We start from the raw sequence: 16770 nt of genomic DNA on the forward strand, positions 1-16770 counted from the left end.
TGATGCCTGCGGCCTGAGTCAGAGACAGACGGGTGACGGAGCAGGGTCCCACCTTTGCTTCCTGCCCCAGATGGCGAGGGGGAGTCCACGGCAGGTCCCACCGGCTTTGGGAGAAACTGGCCTCCCTTTGAAAACTAGCAGCCGCGGTTTCGTCTCGTTCATTTTATAGGCTCCTCGTCTGAACACGAGAACAGAGACAAGCCCCAGCATGGGGAGCTGAGTTTCCCTCCTCCTCAAGATCCCCGAGCACCCAGCCACTTCGTCTCTAGATGTGGCATTTAGGAGGCCGGGGCCCTCTTCCACAACCTCAAACAGTTCCAGAACAGCCTTCATATTTGCACCAGCCCCAATGTCCGCCAAAACCCTGCACCCCGCCCCCGCCCTTTGGGAAACCCTGGCCCGGGAAGATTAAGCAGCCGGCCCTGGGCCCTGATAAACCAGGCTCTGGGCCCTTATCGCATGAGTCCCTGCGTGGCTCAGAGGGAGCCCCGCTCTAGCCAATTATGCTCAAACCACTGAAGTAGCTTTGTGGGGAATCGTCGTATCGTAGTCCCCCCTTGGAGGGTACAAAGCCTCCTCTCCCCTTATGACAGGCTCCGTAAGATCCAGAGTCCCCCTGCAATGGGGCAGTTGGAAAGGGAGGAAGATTCTGCGTCCCGGTGGGGGGAGGCGTGTGCCCGGCAGAGGCGGAAAGCTGGAGCTCAGCATGAATGGGAGCGCGAGCCCGTTGCCTGGAAACGAGTCACGTGACTGTTGGACGTGATCCTGGAGGCCCGTGGAGGCATTTAACACACAGAAAACCCCAGATTGCAGACCGCTCTGCGGGCGAGCACCTCTCTGCCACCAGACGGTTCCCTTTTGCTGGTGTCAGGAAGCTGGTGCCCAGCGACTGCCAAGAGGCCGTTCCCAGACCTCTTTTCAGCTGGGACACTACTGTCCTGCCGGTCCCTCTTGCTCCTGCCTGTGCCGGGCACCGCCCTCTGGAGTAAGGCTCGGGGAAGGGTGTCGGGAAGGGAAGGTGGAGGAAGCTGAGGAGCCAGGGCTGGGCCAGGACTCCTGGGACCCTCCTGCTTCAGAACCCCCGTGTTGCTGGGTGGCATCTCCCCTGGTCCTCCTGCCCGTGCCCTTGAGACACAAGCCTAAGGGTGGAACAGATGGTTCTGAGCAGACAAAGTCCCTGTGCTTTTCTCAAGTTCCACGTCTCCGTGTCCCAGCCCTTGTGCCGCAACCCCCCGCCACGCCCAGGGTGACTCTGCTCCTGGGGGCCTCCATCCTGCTTTGCCTCTGCAGCTACTTCGGTCTTAGTGTTTCCTTTCCCTTGACCTGGGGTCACCCAGCCTGGCTCAGCCCATCTTGCAGCTTCCCCTGGTGCTGGGAGTAGCCTTCTGGACTGATTTTTCACTTCTGTTTGGTACACGTTTCCTTTCCCCTGACCTTGGGGCTCCTGGCTGAGCACCCCCCCCCCCCCCCCCCCGAGAGCCAGTCCTGTTTGGCCACACAGAGCGTCTTCCTCTACACTTGACCTTCCTAACTAGCCTTGAAGGGCCTTGACTGACTGGGGCGGGGGAGGGGGTAGTTTTTATTTTCTGTTTTTTTTAACATTTTAAAAATTAGCGAGATACATGACCAGCATCAACTTTACCATCTGACCATGTACCATTTGGTGGTTTTTAGTACATTCACAATGTCATATGAACAGCATAACTATCGAATTCCACATTTTCCTCACCTCTAAAAGAAACCGCATCCTCATTAGCAGTCACTCCCCACCCCCATCCCCTGGAAAACACAGACCTACTTTCCACCTCGACACATTTGTCTGTTCTGGGCACATCACACAAACGGGATCACAGCACACGTGGTCCTCTGCGTCTGGCTTCTTTCTCAAGGGCCGTCCACACTCTAGCAGGAGTCAGACTTTCATTTCCTTTCTCCCCTTGTTTGAGTCGTGGTCCCTTGTGCAGATGGACAGTGTTGTCCTTCCCTCATCAGGTGACGGACGGGGCTGTTCCTATATTGTGGCTGTCGCGAGTGATGCTCCAGTGTTGGGACATCTGTCTTTAGTGCGCTTGTTACCCACGAGGAAGAGAATGCCTGGAAAGAGGAGGAAGAGGAGGGGCAGAGAGGGACAAAAAGAAGGGACGGGCCAGGAACAGAGCTCTGGAGCCAGACTGTGAAGTCAGGAATGTCTTGCAAAGGAGTTTGGACCTGATTCACCCCAGGGAACTTTCGGAAGCTTCCGTGTGGAGCAGGAGGGCAGTATGGAACCTGCATCTTTTTTTTTTTTTTGAAGATTTTATTTATTTATTTGACAGAGATCACAAGCAGGCAGGGAGGCAGGCAGAGAGAGAGGGAGGAAGCAGGATCCCCGCCTAGCAGAGAGCCCGACACAGGGCTCGATCCTAGGACCCTGAGACCATGACCCGAGCCAAAGGCAGAGGCTCTAACCCACTGAGCCACCCAGGCGCCCCTGAAACCTGCATGTTAGGAAGGCCTGGCAGTGCCGCGAAGGGCAGAGTGAAGCCGGGGGAGTCTGGAGGCCAGAGACACTCTAAGAGCTACCGGAAGACAGAGCCTCCTGGTACCCATCTCTGTTCCCATAGAAACAGCACCCTGGTTTCCCTGTGGGGAACACCCCTCCTCCACACTCCTCCCTTGCCTAAACCAAGCAGCACATTGCTCCTTCCTGCCCTTGGTGAATGGTCTGGGAGAGAAGCATGACTGAAGATAGTCCAAACACCATGACTCCAGGACTTCTGCAGGAGCAGTAGAAAAGACTCGGCTGCAAGGGCAGAGCTACTCCAGCCATCTTGCCACAATGAGGGGAAACCCGTCCTGAACAGGCACTAAACCAAAGGACATATTGCCAGAAGTTAGGGAGGGAGAGGTCAGCACCAGGCCACATCATCTGAGCTCTGATGACAGTAGCCCCACCCCCTCAAAACCTAAGCCACAAATACACCCCCTTCTTTTTTTCTTAAACTAGTTGGAATTGAATTTTCTGTCATTTGCCACCAAAAAGATGGGGGCCTGATCCAGGACAGCAGGATTGGGATGACTGCCAGGGGATGGATGGAGAAAACAGCTCAGGTAGGAGGGCAAGGGAGCTAACATTTCTGAGGATGCACTGTGTTAACTCTGACATAGAAATCACACCTAACTCCCAACAAGCCCGGCTGGCAGATGCTGAGAGCTGGATGTCACCGGCCTAAGTAAGTGATAGAACTGGGATTTAAACTCCAAACCTTCTGTCTCTCCACCCTGCCACACTGACCAACTTGGTACATGACAAGGACAGGCTTAGAAGGACTTGCAGGTAACAGCCCAGGTGCCTGGGATTGGGGCGGGGGCACACTTTGAGGCAGGTGTTTGGGGAGGTGCCTGGGACTGTCGGAGACAGGTTGGGACCAAGGGGGGACACCCAAATGGTTATTAGGTTGGGCTAGTGGGTGATAGGAGCCACACTCTGGTGAGGGGTGGGGACTGGACTGGTGGATCTGGGAGAGGCCTACAAAAAGCTGGAGAACAGGGAGGTCCTGGGGGTCTGGCGGAGGAGGGGGGAGCTGGAGTGGAGCTGACCCTCCTGGCCTCCCAGTCTGGAGGTCACTGAGGTGGGATTCTGTCACCCCTCCATTCCTGAGCAGCCAGACCTATCTGCTCCCTCCAGGTCTGCCCTAGAAATGCCCAGGCCCCCAGGCCCAGCCTGCCTTCGGACCCACCTGGGCCCACGGCCAGTTCCCGATTCCCCCACACAACCTACCCTCCTCCTCATGTTCCAGGCTCCCTGCCTTCCCGGGGGCCACATGACAGCTGAGAGGCCAGGCCGGCAGCTGCCTGGGCCACAGGGGCTCTCAGAGGTCTCTGGGACAGCGGCTGCCCCATGTCCCTGCTGACCCCAATCCCTGCATCCTGCTGCCTGAAGGCCCCGCTGAGCCCCGTCTCCTCTGCCCACTCCATCACTCCCAGATCTTCCCAGGGTCTGAAGCATCTGGTCCAGGGTCAAGTCAGCAGCCCCGCCCCCCTCCAAGAGTGGGAAGGGGGAGCTGCCGGGCTGGCAGAGGCAGCCCCTCTGGGCGGTGGCTCTCCCTGGAAGCCAGCAGCAGTGCCCTCCTGGCTTCTTCTCTCCAGGAGCAGGAGGAGAACTGGGCCAGGGTCTAGAAGGCACGGCCATTCCTGATTCCCACAGGTCCTTCCCAAGGCTCACATTCCCCTTGAAGCCTCCGTCCCCTTCAAATGCTCTGCCCCTTTGAACACATCTAGGAACAGTGGTTTGCTTCCGGGGCAGGTATGGAAGGGCTCGGGGTCAGGGGCAGGAGGACTCAGAGAATTAATTTTCATGTCCACGCTCATAGTGCATTTGAAATCTTTCGCTGTGGGCATGTTTGTTTTAAAAGAAATACGCCCACAGCGATCTGGCCCCTCCACTCTGTTCTCCATGTCCCGTCCCGTGGGTAACCTCCTCCCCATGGATCCAGCAGGATGCCTGCCTCCCGAGAGCAGGAGCTGGTCCCATCCCTACAGAGCATCGCAGGCAGTAGCCCCACGGGAGGTACCTGCAGGAGTGGCTTCCCTTCCACCTTCCCAGACAAGCGCCTGGAAAGGAGGAGGCAGGAGTGCCTCTGCCTCTGGTGTGCAGACCTGGAGACCGAGCCCATCACTTCCCACATTCTCTCCTGTTGCCAAACACTCATTGTGGTCCCATGCTGTGTTGCTGTGTAGGGATGGGATCTGGATGCAGAGGGGAGCTGAACAGACGATGCCTGCTTCCTCCAGAGCTCCGCTCTGGGGCAGAAACCGAAAACAAGCGAACTCCAGGCACAGGGGCTGGCATATGCTGTGGCGAAAACCAAAACCGGGTGGGCATGCAGAGAAGTCCTTGGCGCCAGGCTCTTACTTCCTAAACCCCTGTCCCGGACATGCCCTCTTCCTGCTGTCCCCAGCACTGACATGCCCCCTTCCTGCTGTCCCCATCCCTGACATCCCCCCTTCCTGCTGTCCCCAGCATCGTGGCGTTCATTCGCTGACCCATTCCTTTGCTTGTTGGTCAGGTGCCTGCTATGCTGCATGCACTCTGGGGAGACGCTGGTGGCTACCGTCCAGAGGGGGATGGATGTGAATCTGTTGACAGTGGCACAGAGGAGACAGCGACCCAGTTTCTCCAAGGGTTTCACAAGGGGACATGACATTGGCTGGGGTGCAGAAGCCTTCCCTAGGGGAGAGACGCCGCAGCTGAGAGCAGCAGGATGCCCTGGGGAGGTGGCTGGGTGAGCTGAGGACGGGAGCATGTGCAAGGGGGCTGCCCCAGCGGCAGAGGGAGGGGGCAGCAGGCAATCCCTGCCCAGGGATTGTGGACCTGGAAGCATGTAAGCTGGGGTGTGTGTGTGGGGGGGTGGAGAATGGGCAGGTGGCACATCAGCTTCGTCCCCAGAATCCTACACTCCCTCGGTGACCCCACCGTCCTCCCTTCCCTCCCCCACCCATTCCACCCTGAGTCTTCATCCTGGATCAGGCTCGAACACCCCCCTTCTCCTCCCTCCATGGGCCCCGTAGCCGGTCTGTCACCAAATTCCAATCTTCCTACTTTATTATCTCCAACTCTGGCTTTTACCCCACAGCTCAGAGCCAGGCTCTGTCTCTTTCTTGAACCAACGGTCCCCAGAGCGGCCCCTGCCTGTGGTCAGGCCTCGCTCTAGGTCCCCATCTCTGAAGCGACCTTCCTAAGTGAGCAGCCAGAGAAGGAAGGAATGAGGATTGGGCCCCAAAGCTAAGGAAAAGGCGGCCAAACACTTCGCTTAGGGGAGACACACACTAAAGCCACACGGAGCCTCCTTCCGCTAGTTCTGGTTCTCCCTTGCAGAGGAGCAGAGAACAAAGAGCTGGAGAAGCAGGCACTCGGGGAGGCTGAGGAGAGAGGGGCCCGCGGTCTGTGCAGGGGCCTGGTGCCGGGCACACCCCTTGGAAGGACCAGCAGACAGAGCCGACCGAATGACAGCTGCGCATGTCCCCACGCCTCACCCGGCGCGTAGCAATGATTCCGCAGCTGTGCTCACGTGTGTGTGAATGGGCAACTGTACGAGGTGACTCACAGCAGCCCTGCTTGTCATAGGAAAGGGCTGGCAACGACCGAAAGGGCCACCGGCTGAGAACGACTTAGGTACACCAGGACAGCCTGGAACGCTAGGCAGCAGCAAAAGAGGGACACCAAGGACAATTTAATGTTAACCGGAAAAAGCAAGGGGCAGAGGAATGGGAAGGGCAGAGGCTCAGTGAGATGCCCTGTGGGGTCCCTTCCCCTGCCTCTGACAGTAGAGCCTGTTCTCCCCCCACCACAGCCACCAGGACCTGCGGGACCTGGGGGGACCCTACTCGCCTAGATATTGCCATTTGTGTAGAAAGGATGGGAGGGGCTTTGCTTGCACAGGCCAAGAGTATCTCCAGAAGTGTTTACAAGAAGCTGATAATGCTGGTTGTCTGCAGGGAGAATGGATGCCTGGGGGGCAGGAGTAAGGGGGAGGCTTTTGCCTTGGGGGTAGGGTTAGTCACGCTGGAGACTCTGGAAAACTGAGTGGTGGTCCCCTGAGTAAGAGGGATGGATGCTGGGCAAGGAAGACTGTGTTCACCCACTACCCTCTTACCCTTTCCCCCTGTCCTATGCCACGATCTTCTGGATAGCTCTTGTTCCCCCGATCACATGAGGCATCCACTTTTTGCCTTGGCCTTTGCCTGCTCCCCCTGGAACGCCCTTCCCTTTCCCTGCCCGGCGAACTCCTATTCACCCGTTAATACCCTGCTCGAGTATCACCTCCTCCTTGAAGTTTTCTTAACACTCCCATCTGCTTCCTCACCTCTAGCAAAACAAACCCTTCTCTTTTCTGATCTTTCTAGTTTTTCTTTCAATGCATAGTCACTAACTGAGCTTCATCCAGGCTGGCCTGGGATAGATGGAGTGGAATCAGAGCCAGCCTCTACCCTGGAGGACCTCCTTTATGGCACAGAATGTGCTGTTTAAGGATTGGTTATTTGTTTCATTTGGGGTTATCTGTTCCCTGCAAGCCAGGGACCAGTCTTGGCCATCTGTGTCTTCCCTGGTCCAGCACAGCCATAGACAAGAAGTAGAATCAAATACGAGTTTTCAAAATGAATGGTGACAGGGTGTCTTGAGGAGGTAGGAAGTGTTGAAGACTGCCCCTGCTGACTCTGTGTTCCCCAGGCCAAAGGACAGCCATGGGCTTGGATGCTCACAGAGACGTCTGGGGGAAATGCCTGGGCTGGTCCCTCCTAGGACAGAGCTGTCACCACTCTGGAAACCCCCCCATGGCTCTGGGCCTGGAGCCAAAATCCAGACCCAGAGGAAAGTCCTCCCCACAAGGCCCTGACACCCAGCTCCCCAGGAGGGGTTCAAGACAGAGGCAGAAGCAGGGGGCAGCTCCAAAGGGACTCCCATCTCGAGTCTCAGGCTCTGGCCGAACAGACTTCTCTAAAGGAGGGTGAAGAGCGAGGAGGGCAGGGCCGGAGCTGGCAGGAGCCCAGGAGAGGAAGGAAACAAGAAACAATCAAGGAAAAATCCAACCCAGGCCTGGGGTTGGCTGAGGCCACGGGGCCCTGCAGGCTGAGCTCGGGCTGGTGTGGAGGAGGCTTCCAGGGGCGGACGGAGCTTCTGCCCAGCTCCCTGCTGCTCCACGGCCCTGGAAGGGTGCTGATGCCCCTTCCAGATACTTTGTCTCTTTTCACTGGCCCTCTAGATTGCCCCCAAGATCATTGCTACGCTTCCCTTGTGACTCTCTGCTCTCAGGCCTGCCCCCCGACTCCTGGTCCCCATCCTCCAGCCTGCCTCCCAGGGCCCTAGCTTCCCAGGTAGGTGGGGCTGTGGTGAGCTGGCTCCAGCCTTGGGGGGGGGGGGTCCTTCCCTGCCAGCCCCACCATCCTCCCCACTTAACCTTGAAGAAGAGGCTTCCGATTCTGTCCACAGGGGTTGGGGCTGCTGACGTAGATGATTTCCAGGAAGAAGGGGCTGGGAGGGGAAGGATGGGCTGAGTCAGTCACTGTGTGGTGATTACAGGGCCCTATGGGGGAGGGGGGAGCAGCCATGGGGTGGGAGAAACCAGCAGGACCCATCTCAGGGCCAGAGAGAGCTCCCAGTGGAGGAGAAGGAAGTTCAATAGCCCATTCCAGGCATTTCTCCATCCGTAGCTTTCCTCGTGCCTGACCCTACCCAAACGCCCTTCAGGTCCTGCCCCCTCAGCCCCCAGGGCGCCCAGGAGCCCTTCCAGGGAGAACAGTCCAGGCCTTGGCTGAGGTATTAGACCCTGGACACGGGGTGCAGGCAGGGCAGGGGGGCAGGACACTTGACCTGAATGTCTTTTGAGTCAGAAAAGCAGGACACCCTGGCGCTATCCCCTGGCCCGGGATCCCAGCCTCCCCGCCCACACTCAGGCCCTTACACACAGCCTGAGAAGTTGCATAAAAAAGCGCCAATTTTAGCAAAAGAAAGTCCTGGTTCATAAGCGCGCGCTAATGGCTGGGCTTCCACAGCAGCCCGTGCGTGTGTGCAAAGATCCTGCCCATTCAGCAAAAGCTCGAGGAGAGGAGCTGTCAGCGGGCACCTCGGGGCATTCCTTTGGCCCCAGCGGAGTGACCCAACCTCATCTGTGCAGAGAAGATGGAGCGCTCTCCTGAGTGCTTGCAAAGCCCCGAACCCCCCACCAGGCCGCAATCATGCCTCCGGTGTAGGCTTTGTGCAGGCGGCCACCCGGAGCTCGAGCTCGGACTGATGACGGGTACACTGAGCCACATGGGGAGCCGCCACTGAACTGGAAGCTTGTCACATCCAGAGGACTTAAGACAGTCCCCAGAGCACAGATGGTGTGCTCTGGGCTCTGGGCCCCGGTTAGGAGTCCTGGCCTGACAGCCAGGCTGCAGAGAAGGCTCATCAGTCGCTAAGTGGGGGGATCAGGGGCTAGGGCCTGGCTGATGTGGCCAAATGCGCTGCTCTCTACCCATCCCCTAATGGTCCCCAACAGCCTCCCCACCCCCAAACCTCTCCAAAGAGCTCTGGAACTGGTTCCCAGGGTCATGTGGCTTCTGATGAGTGTCTTTGCCTGTCCGAACTTCCATCCCTGAAACTTTCTATTTTGTCACCAGCTCTGAACGGCGCTCTCGACCCTTCCCAACCTCCTTCCCCCAAAGGAGGACTCTCAGCAGATGGGCAGAGGGTAGGGGGCTGTGCCTCAGCCACATTCCTGCAGGCTCAGGAGGTCTCATCAGTGGAGTCATTCTAGGTCAGGGGGCGAGGCCAGCAACCCCCCAAAGCAACTGTTCTAATGTTTGTATAAAAGTGACCGTTGGGGGGCCTGTGTTCCCATCCAGAAAGCACAGACAAGTTTCTTATCTTGTTGAGGACCCATGTAACTCTCCTTTTACAGGCAAAGAGGCTCAGAAAAGGACCGTCCTTTGCCTATGGCCACAGAGCAAGTGGGCAGCAGAGTCAGCAGGCCACCCGGATCCACGGCTCAGAGACGGTGCTAAAGTCTTGACACAGAGCTGCTGTCCCCTCCCAGGGCTGTGCTGTGGGAGGGAGGGCAGGGCAGAAGGGACAGTGGCTGGATGATAAGCCTGAGGCAAGAAGAAGCCCCAAAGACCGCAGGTCTGGCACTTGGAGGCTGAGCAGGTCACCATCAGGTCCCTGAGCTTCAGTTTTCCGTCTTTCCTGGGGCCCCGAATTCCCAGCGACAAGAACAGCAGCGGGTCCCTGTTAGATGCTCAGCTCTCTGTTGAATCACTGGAGGAAGGGCAGGTTCCTTCCCTATGTCCACAGCCCTGAGCAGGGCCTGCCCTTCAATAAATGTTTCTAGTACCGAGTGAATGAATGAATGAATGAATGAATGAATGAATGAAACGAAGTTAGAATGAGTCTACGAATGGGTTCCACCCCCGCCCCGGAAGCCACCTAGACGGAGGGCAAACGGGCGTGCCCAGGCCACTCTGCCCACACACCCTCAGTGCTCTCTTTTCTAGGGGGCTGTAAACTTAAAGCTCTCGCAAGTTTCTTAATATTTTAACTCGGCTGCCTCCAAGGTCTCAGTCATTCCCTTAGTGGCCACCAAATACACCTGATGGGCGGATCCCCAGACCCAGCCCTCCACGGAGCAACGGGTCCAAGGACGCTCGGTGAATTCTGAAGAACTATAATTCGGTCTTCCGGCGGCCGCCCCCTCGGCCCTTCGAACACCGAGAGCTCTGGTTCCGACAGGCGCAGCCGAAGTCCGCAGAGTCCAGCCGGGGCACCCGACACCGCCCGGCCCGCAGCCACCCGAGCCTGCCCTGGACCCCGCGCCCGCGCTGCTGCGGGACCCGGGCTCCGCGCCACTGAAGGGGGAGCACAGGCGAGGCCCCTAGTGGGGCGGGAATGTGGGCGGGGCCTGGCTGGGGGCGGCCCGGGCATTGGCTCCGCGGGCCGGGGCGGGGCTTCAGGGGCCACGGACCTTGCTGTGAGTTCACAGCCGGGATCGCCTCCCAGAGCCGCGCCGTCCAGCTCCCGAGCTTTCGCAGCCCGCGGGTCCGCCGCCTGCGCGCGTCAAGGTGAGTTCGGGCCGGGACTCTGCAGCCCGTCCCTGACTCCCAGGGGCCCCCCTGAGAGGCCCATCCCCGTGGCTCCCGGTCCCGGCTCGCGCCCCGGCCCCTGTGTCACCCCCGCGCATGTCCTTTCCCGGGAGCCTCGGGCTCCACGGTGTTTCCCGCCCGCGTGTCGGTCCCAGCGGCCACGCCCGCGCCCCCTCCGCCTGCAAGGGGCAGCGCATCCCGAACCCTAACTCGTGGTCCCGCCCTTCACCCTGAGCCCTGGCCTCCGCCCCACACCCGGGACGTGGGAGCGCCCTACCGCCGCCCAGCGTCCCCGCCCCGGCTGGGGGTCGTATTTTTAGTCGATGGTGATGTGTCCTCCTATCTTTAGCCGCGGCCGCGAGTGTCCTGAAACGGATCCGGGCTGGGTGCTCGGGCAGAGGGCGGGGAGGGGTCGGCGCCGGAACCCGAGCTGGGGCTGAGGAACCCGACTCGCGGGAGCCGGGGGTGGGGGCCTGCTCGCCCGAGCTCTGGCCCTGCGCCGAGCGGACACTCGGACATCGCCCAGGCCGGAAAGCACGCGGGAGGCTCCTCCCAGAGCTTGGAGACCCTGGCAAGATCCCCGATCGTCCCTTTCCCCACCTACTGTCTGGTCGTGAGACCAGAACACCCCAAGAAAAGAAGATCCCTCAGACGATCCGCATCTGATAAGCGAACATGCCACTCCTTGGGGTGCCCCTGACTCCTCTGAGATGCGGGGCGACAGAGCGAGCGAGCGCGCGCCACCTAGCGGCCGTGGAGCCGAGCGCCGCCCCGCACAGGGACCCCGAGGACCCGGGGAGACTCCCGGCCGCGAGCGGGACTCGCAGGCTGCCTCCAGGGCAGGAGGGAGAAGGCGGTCGCTTGGAGGGTGGAAGTATTCGGTTTTTCGGAGCACTGTCCCCGGATAACCAAATTGCTTGAGGAAGGCCCTACAGCTATTTGTCGAATGAATGACAGGGCTGACAGGGATCCCCAGCCCTATCTGTCCTACATCTCTCATTTGCAACTGTGGCAGTATGGTCTTCCAGTAGCCCTCTGGTGATGGCTTTGTCAGCCCATTTTATTGATGGGGAAGGTGAGGGCCAAAAAGGAGACGTGTCTTGCCCAAGGTCACAGAGAGTCCCAGATGGAGATGGATTCAATTTCTGGCTCCTGATTTCGAGGTCAGGGGGTGGCTCTTTGAACACCCGTTGATGGGGAGTGGACCAGTATTCCTAGCCAAGGTAAGGGGCTGTGCAGTCCGCAAGTCATTCTCTCTGAAGGAGGCCCAGGGCTCCTGTCCAGGGCAAGCTCCCATCTGCTCCTCCCACTTCTGGGGAAAGCCACCATAGCCTTGTCCTGATGGAGAGCTCATTCTCATATCTCTGGATCCTTGCGAATTAGGGGAGAGGGGCAGCCAAATGGACTTAAATGGAGGCGGTCTGGGGACCGAGTGGCCCCAGCTTAGCTGGGAGCCTGTTTTTTTTCCTGCTCCCTGGCTTTCAGAGGTTGGGTGGCCCACTGCATCAGAGCTACAGGGTCCTGGCTGGGTACTGGGCCCTACTTTTCCTCTTCCCAGCTGGGTGACCTCAGCAACGTTAAGGTCTCTGAGGTTCAGCTTCTGCCTCTGTAGAAGGCGGTGGTGACACCCACCGTGCTGTGCCTGGGAACTTTCAAATGGGAACCGTGTGAGGGCAGCTGGAGACTGGGGTCTCACGCTTGCCAAATCCGAATCCTTAGGGCTTGATGATTGCAATTCCCAGCTCTCCCCTGGGTGGCTGACGCTGGCCCAACCCTTCCCCCAGCCCCAGTTCTCCCCACATCTGGAACTGGGCGGGTACATCTGGCTCAGAGCGAGACAGCTGTCAGGGACGCCCAATTTGTTGTGGAAACACTCAGGCTCTCTTGGCGCACTCTGTGATGGGGTGGGGGGGGATGACAAATCCCACCAGTCTGCCCCACTCTTCATGAGTGCAAAGGAGGGAAAAGCTGCCCCAGGACTGCTTGCCTGCCAAGGACACAGGTCGGGTGGGTGTTGGCATGCCCCCAGGTCTGGCACGGTGATCACAGGTAAATGTCCGCTCCGTGAGCGAGGGGTGGGATCCCAGGACCTCGAGGCACCCACCGCCTCCCCCGCCCTCCACCCTCCGCCAGCTCCTTCCAAGCTTAGCTGGAATTCTGCCACTGGAGAGTCACTCCTTTGTTTCCTGTTAAACTGCAGGTGCTCAGGGAGGGGCAAGATGTCCGGTCCCTCTGGCTCAGTGTGACTGACCTGGAGTGTCCGGTCCTGGGGTGGGGTTTCCTGAGTGAGGGCCTGGGCTGGGAGTTGGGACTCTGCCTCTCCTGCATCCTCCTTCCTCCTTCCTGCTCCCTCCTGCCAGCCCCTCATTCTTTCTTCACCCTGCCCAGGACAGAGAATGGGGCCTAGGACCAGGCCAGGCCTCCGAGCTGCTGCTCCGCCCCTCCCTGGCCCATTTCCTACCTTCTCAGCCCCTTGGCAGCCTTCGGAGGGGGCAGTGGGGGAGGGGGGGCTCATCTGGTTACCCTCTGGACGACCTTGGACACATTTCTTTGCCTTTTGTGTTCCAATTCCACATCTGGACTCTCATATCCACGTTCAAGGCCAATCCCCAACCGTGGGAACACCAAGGAGGGCCTGCCATGCTTCCTTCTTCTGTTAAGCCAGCATGACACCCCACCACAGTGCACTTATTTTTTCCACATTGAAAATAGCTTTATTTTTTTCTGACTACACAAATTATATGTGCACCTAAGTAACACATGCTTATTATTCAGATTTGGAGCTTATAAAAGTATGAAGAAGAAAGGCAAAATCATCTGAAATCTGCCACCTGGAGAGAACTATGATCAGCATTTTGCCAACCATCCCTTTTTCAGTTACATATATCACTTTCTAGTGACAATACCAACTATTACAGGTAATTTTTATCTAGGACACTCCTCTCCTCCCATATCACTGACTCCAAGCCTCTTCTCTGCCTTCCCCCTCCCGCGGTCTACACAGCCCATATAACAACCCACTGCTGGCCTTCCAGGTCCTCTCTCTCTCTCTTTTTTTTTTTAAGATTTTATTTATTTATTTGACAGACAGAGATCACACGTAGGCAGACAGGCAGGCAGAGAGAGAGGGGGAAGCAGCCTCCCTGCAGAGCAGAGAGCCCAATGTGGGACTCGATCCCAGGACCCTGAGATCATGACCTGAGCTGAAGGCAGAGGATTAACCCACTGAACCACCCAGGCACCCAGGTTCTCTCTTTTTATATAGGGTGTAATCCTACTCGGATCGTATCTGTAGGTACACATACCTGCGTGCATACACAGGGAAGGGGCAGAGCAGAGGGGAGTTGGTCACTGCTGTCAGAAATAGAATCTTTTTTTTTTTTTTAAGATTTTATTTATTTGAGTGAGGCAGAGGGAGAGAGAGAGAGTCTCAGGCAGACTCACTGCTGAGGGTGGAGCTCGACACAGGGCTCGATCTCATGACCCTGAGATCGTGACCTGAGCCAAACCAAGAGTCGGGCGCTTAACCAACTGAGCCCCCCAGGTGCCCCAGAAATGGAATCTTCCATACTACCCTTTTGCATTCTGCTTCTCTCCCTCGTCAATGCCTTGTGCAAATCCCTGCAACATGTGTTCTGGGTCGGGTGTTTAAACGGGGATGAGAGGAGAGTGATGGCAACGATTAAATGAGACGCGTTTGCAAGGAACTCGGCAAAATGCCAGGCACAGCTCAGAGCCCCGCAAAATATCTGTACCCTCCACTGCATCTTCCCCTCAGGCGCTGGGCAGGGTGGAGGGACAGTAACTATGGCAGACTCCGACCCGGAGCTGGGAACTGCCAACCTGGAGGAAAGAAGGGGCACTCCGGCATGGCCTCACTTCTGGGTGGGATGAGATTGGGCCCAACCAAGGCGTCTGTCATTCGGCCCTGTTGGCCGAACACCTGCCACGTGTCCAGGCCTGGCACGGGCAGGTGGCCGAGACAGGGTTCACAAAATCTCTCTCGTTGGTCCAGTAGGGGACCAAGACAGGTCTGAGAGACCTCCCCACATGAACTTGACAGTTGCTATGTCTTGGGGCACAGCTGATGCAGAACCCAGGCAAAAGCGATAAGCAGAGCCAGAGACCCAGGGCGAGAGACCAAAGCCAGGACTTTGGATATGACTCTGGGCCTGTCACCCAGGTTCCCAGGCCTCAACTTCCCTCTTGGGTCAGGAGAGGGACTCAGTGCTGGTGATCCAGGCTCCCAGGGGCAGTGAGTCTGCAAGCGAACGTGCTTCCTCCAACGTGGCTTCCCGCAGAGGAGTGGCCCCACCTGGGCTCCTGGGGCCGACACAGGGGCCTCAGAAATGACACCAACGCCTCTGCCTTGTGTCCTTCTGTCCCTGACTTGCACCTTTGGTGTTTCAGCTCTTCAGCCCCCCCGGGAGACCCTCGTGAGAACAAGACGGGAGAGCGCGGCTGTCTCCAAGAGTTCCACTTCGCTGCTGCTAGTTTTCCAGAGCATTTTCAACTCTTTTGGGGAGAAACTGATTTTTATTGTCTCAGCCTTCTGACTTCTTTCTTTTTCTCATCCCTTGGGACATCTTCGGTCACATCCCACACATCAGTCTTCGCCCTTCACCAAGGTTTTGGTGTCTGTGGCCGAGGCCGTGAGAGGGGGCCGCGGTCCCCACTGTCCCCAGCGCCAGGAGCCAAGCCTGGGCGCTGAGGTCACGATGTCCACCAAGGTGCCCATCTACCTGAAGCGTGGCAGCCGCAAGGGCAAGAAGGAGAAGCTGAGGGACCTGCTGTCGTCGGACATGATCAGCCCGCCGCTGGGGGACTTCCGCCACACCATCCATATTGGCAGCGGCGGGGGCAGCGACATGTTTGGCGACATCTCCTTCCTGCAGGGCAAGTTCCACCTCCTGCCAGGGACCGCAGTCGAGGGACCTGAGGAGGATGGCGCCTTTGACCTCCCCTTCCAGTTCACCCGCACCACCACGCTGTGCGGGCGGGAGCTCCCCGAAGGGCCATCCCCTCTGCTCAAGAACGCCATCTCCCTCCCTGTCATCGGTGGGCCCCAGGCCCTCACCTTGCCCACAAGCCAGGCCCCACCCAAACCCCCTCGCCTGCACCTGGAGACCCCGCAGCCTTCCCCACAGCCTTCCCCGCAGGAGGCAGGCAATGTGGACATCTGGAGAATTCCAGAGGCTGACTCTGCCCACAATGGGCTGACCCCTGAGTCAGGGGCCGAGGAGCCCTTCCTGTCCCATGCCAGCTCCCTGCTCTCCCTGCACGTGGACCTGGGGCCTTCCATCCTGGATGACGTCCTCCAGATCATGGACCAGGACCTGGGCCACATGCAGATCCCCACGTAGGACCAAGGCTGGCCAGGCCGGGTGCTCAGGATGGAGTGAATGCTGGGAGGCAGGGGCAATGCAGCCGGGCCTAGAAGTCAGGATTCCCAAGGTCCCACTGTGTGGTCGCTGGCCAGTGATTTCTTTCTCTGAGCCTTTGTTTCCCTCCCTCCCAGGCTCTTCCTAGGGGCAGAGTGTGCCTCATTGCTTTCCCCTAAAACACACTAAGGACACCTGCAGAAGTCAGCCCAAAGGGCCCTGAGCATCTTGGGCCAGCTGGACCCCCACCGCCGACTGCTCCTCCTTCCCTCACTTCCCTTGGATGAAGGCTCTGCCAAGACGGACTCCCCTTTCCACCTGCCTTCTGTCTCAGCCCCGGGGGATGCCGTGATTGGGGGCGGAACGGGGTGGGGGGAGGCACAGCGTAGCCAGCCAGACCTTCGGCTCCATGTCCTGGACTGGTAACATGGCATCGATGACCAAATGTCCCTCAGCCCCATCCCCCTCCCATGACCAGGAGATTCTGGTCGCAATAAAACTTGCTGCCGCTGGTAGCTGTGCTCTCTGCACCCTTGACCTAGCTTTCCTCCGGAAGGCGGACTGATCTCTGTGACCTGGGCTGACCTGGGGAGGCAGGGGGAGGACCCCGCTCCCAGAAGGCTTGGTCCCCTTTGAAAGCTTCTGCCTGGGAGCGGGAACCAACCAAATGCCAACCGGGGATATTGCAATGTTGCTTCTGGTGTTTACAAGAGGCGGCTGAGCACTGGGGTAACCCAGGCGCTGTGCCCAGGCTGCTGGGGTCTATGGGGGAGACCCAAGAATGAAAAAA

The 16770-nt window shown here is 58.5% G+C and overlaps 1 protein-coding gene across 2 annotated transcripts; it reads left to right on the top strand.

Annotated features, from left to right (window-relative positions):
- Positions 1-10448: 10448 nt before the first annotated feature.
- On the top strand, positions 10449-16495 carry CDC42EP2 (CDC42 effector protein 2). 2 transcript variants are annotated; one of them, XM_047693469.1, is made up of 3 exons: positions 10470-10578; positions 13375-13517; positions 15010-16495. In XM_047693469.1, exon 3 carries the CDS (start codon positions 15318-15320, stop codon positions 15960-15962), a length of 645 nt encoding a protein of 214 aa, XP_047549425.1. In that variant the 5' UTR covers positions 10470-10578; positions 13375-13517; positions 15010-15317; the 3' UTR covers positions 15963-16495. The 2 variants fall into 2 exon arrangements, with proteins under 2 accessions (XP_047549424.1, XP_047549425.1); XM_047693468.1 differs by lacking the exon at positions 13375-13517 and having other exon boundaries at positions 10449-10578.
- Positions 16496-16770: the final 275 nt, after the last annotated feature.

Source organism: Lutra lutra, chromosome 10 (assembly GCF_902655055.1).
Source record: "Lutra lutra chromosome 10, mLutLut1.2, whole genome shotgun sequence".
Classification (NCBI taxonomy): Eukaryota; Metazoa; Chordata; class Mammalia; order Carnivora; family Mustelidae; genus Lutra; species Lutra lutra.

Coding starts and splice junctions, on each gene's coding strand:
- CDC42EP2 (XM_047693468.1), top strand. CDS start 15,318: ATGTCCACCAAGGTGCCCATCTACCTGAAGCGTGGCAGCCGCAAGGGC.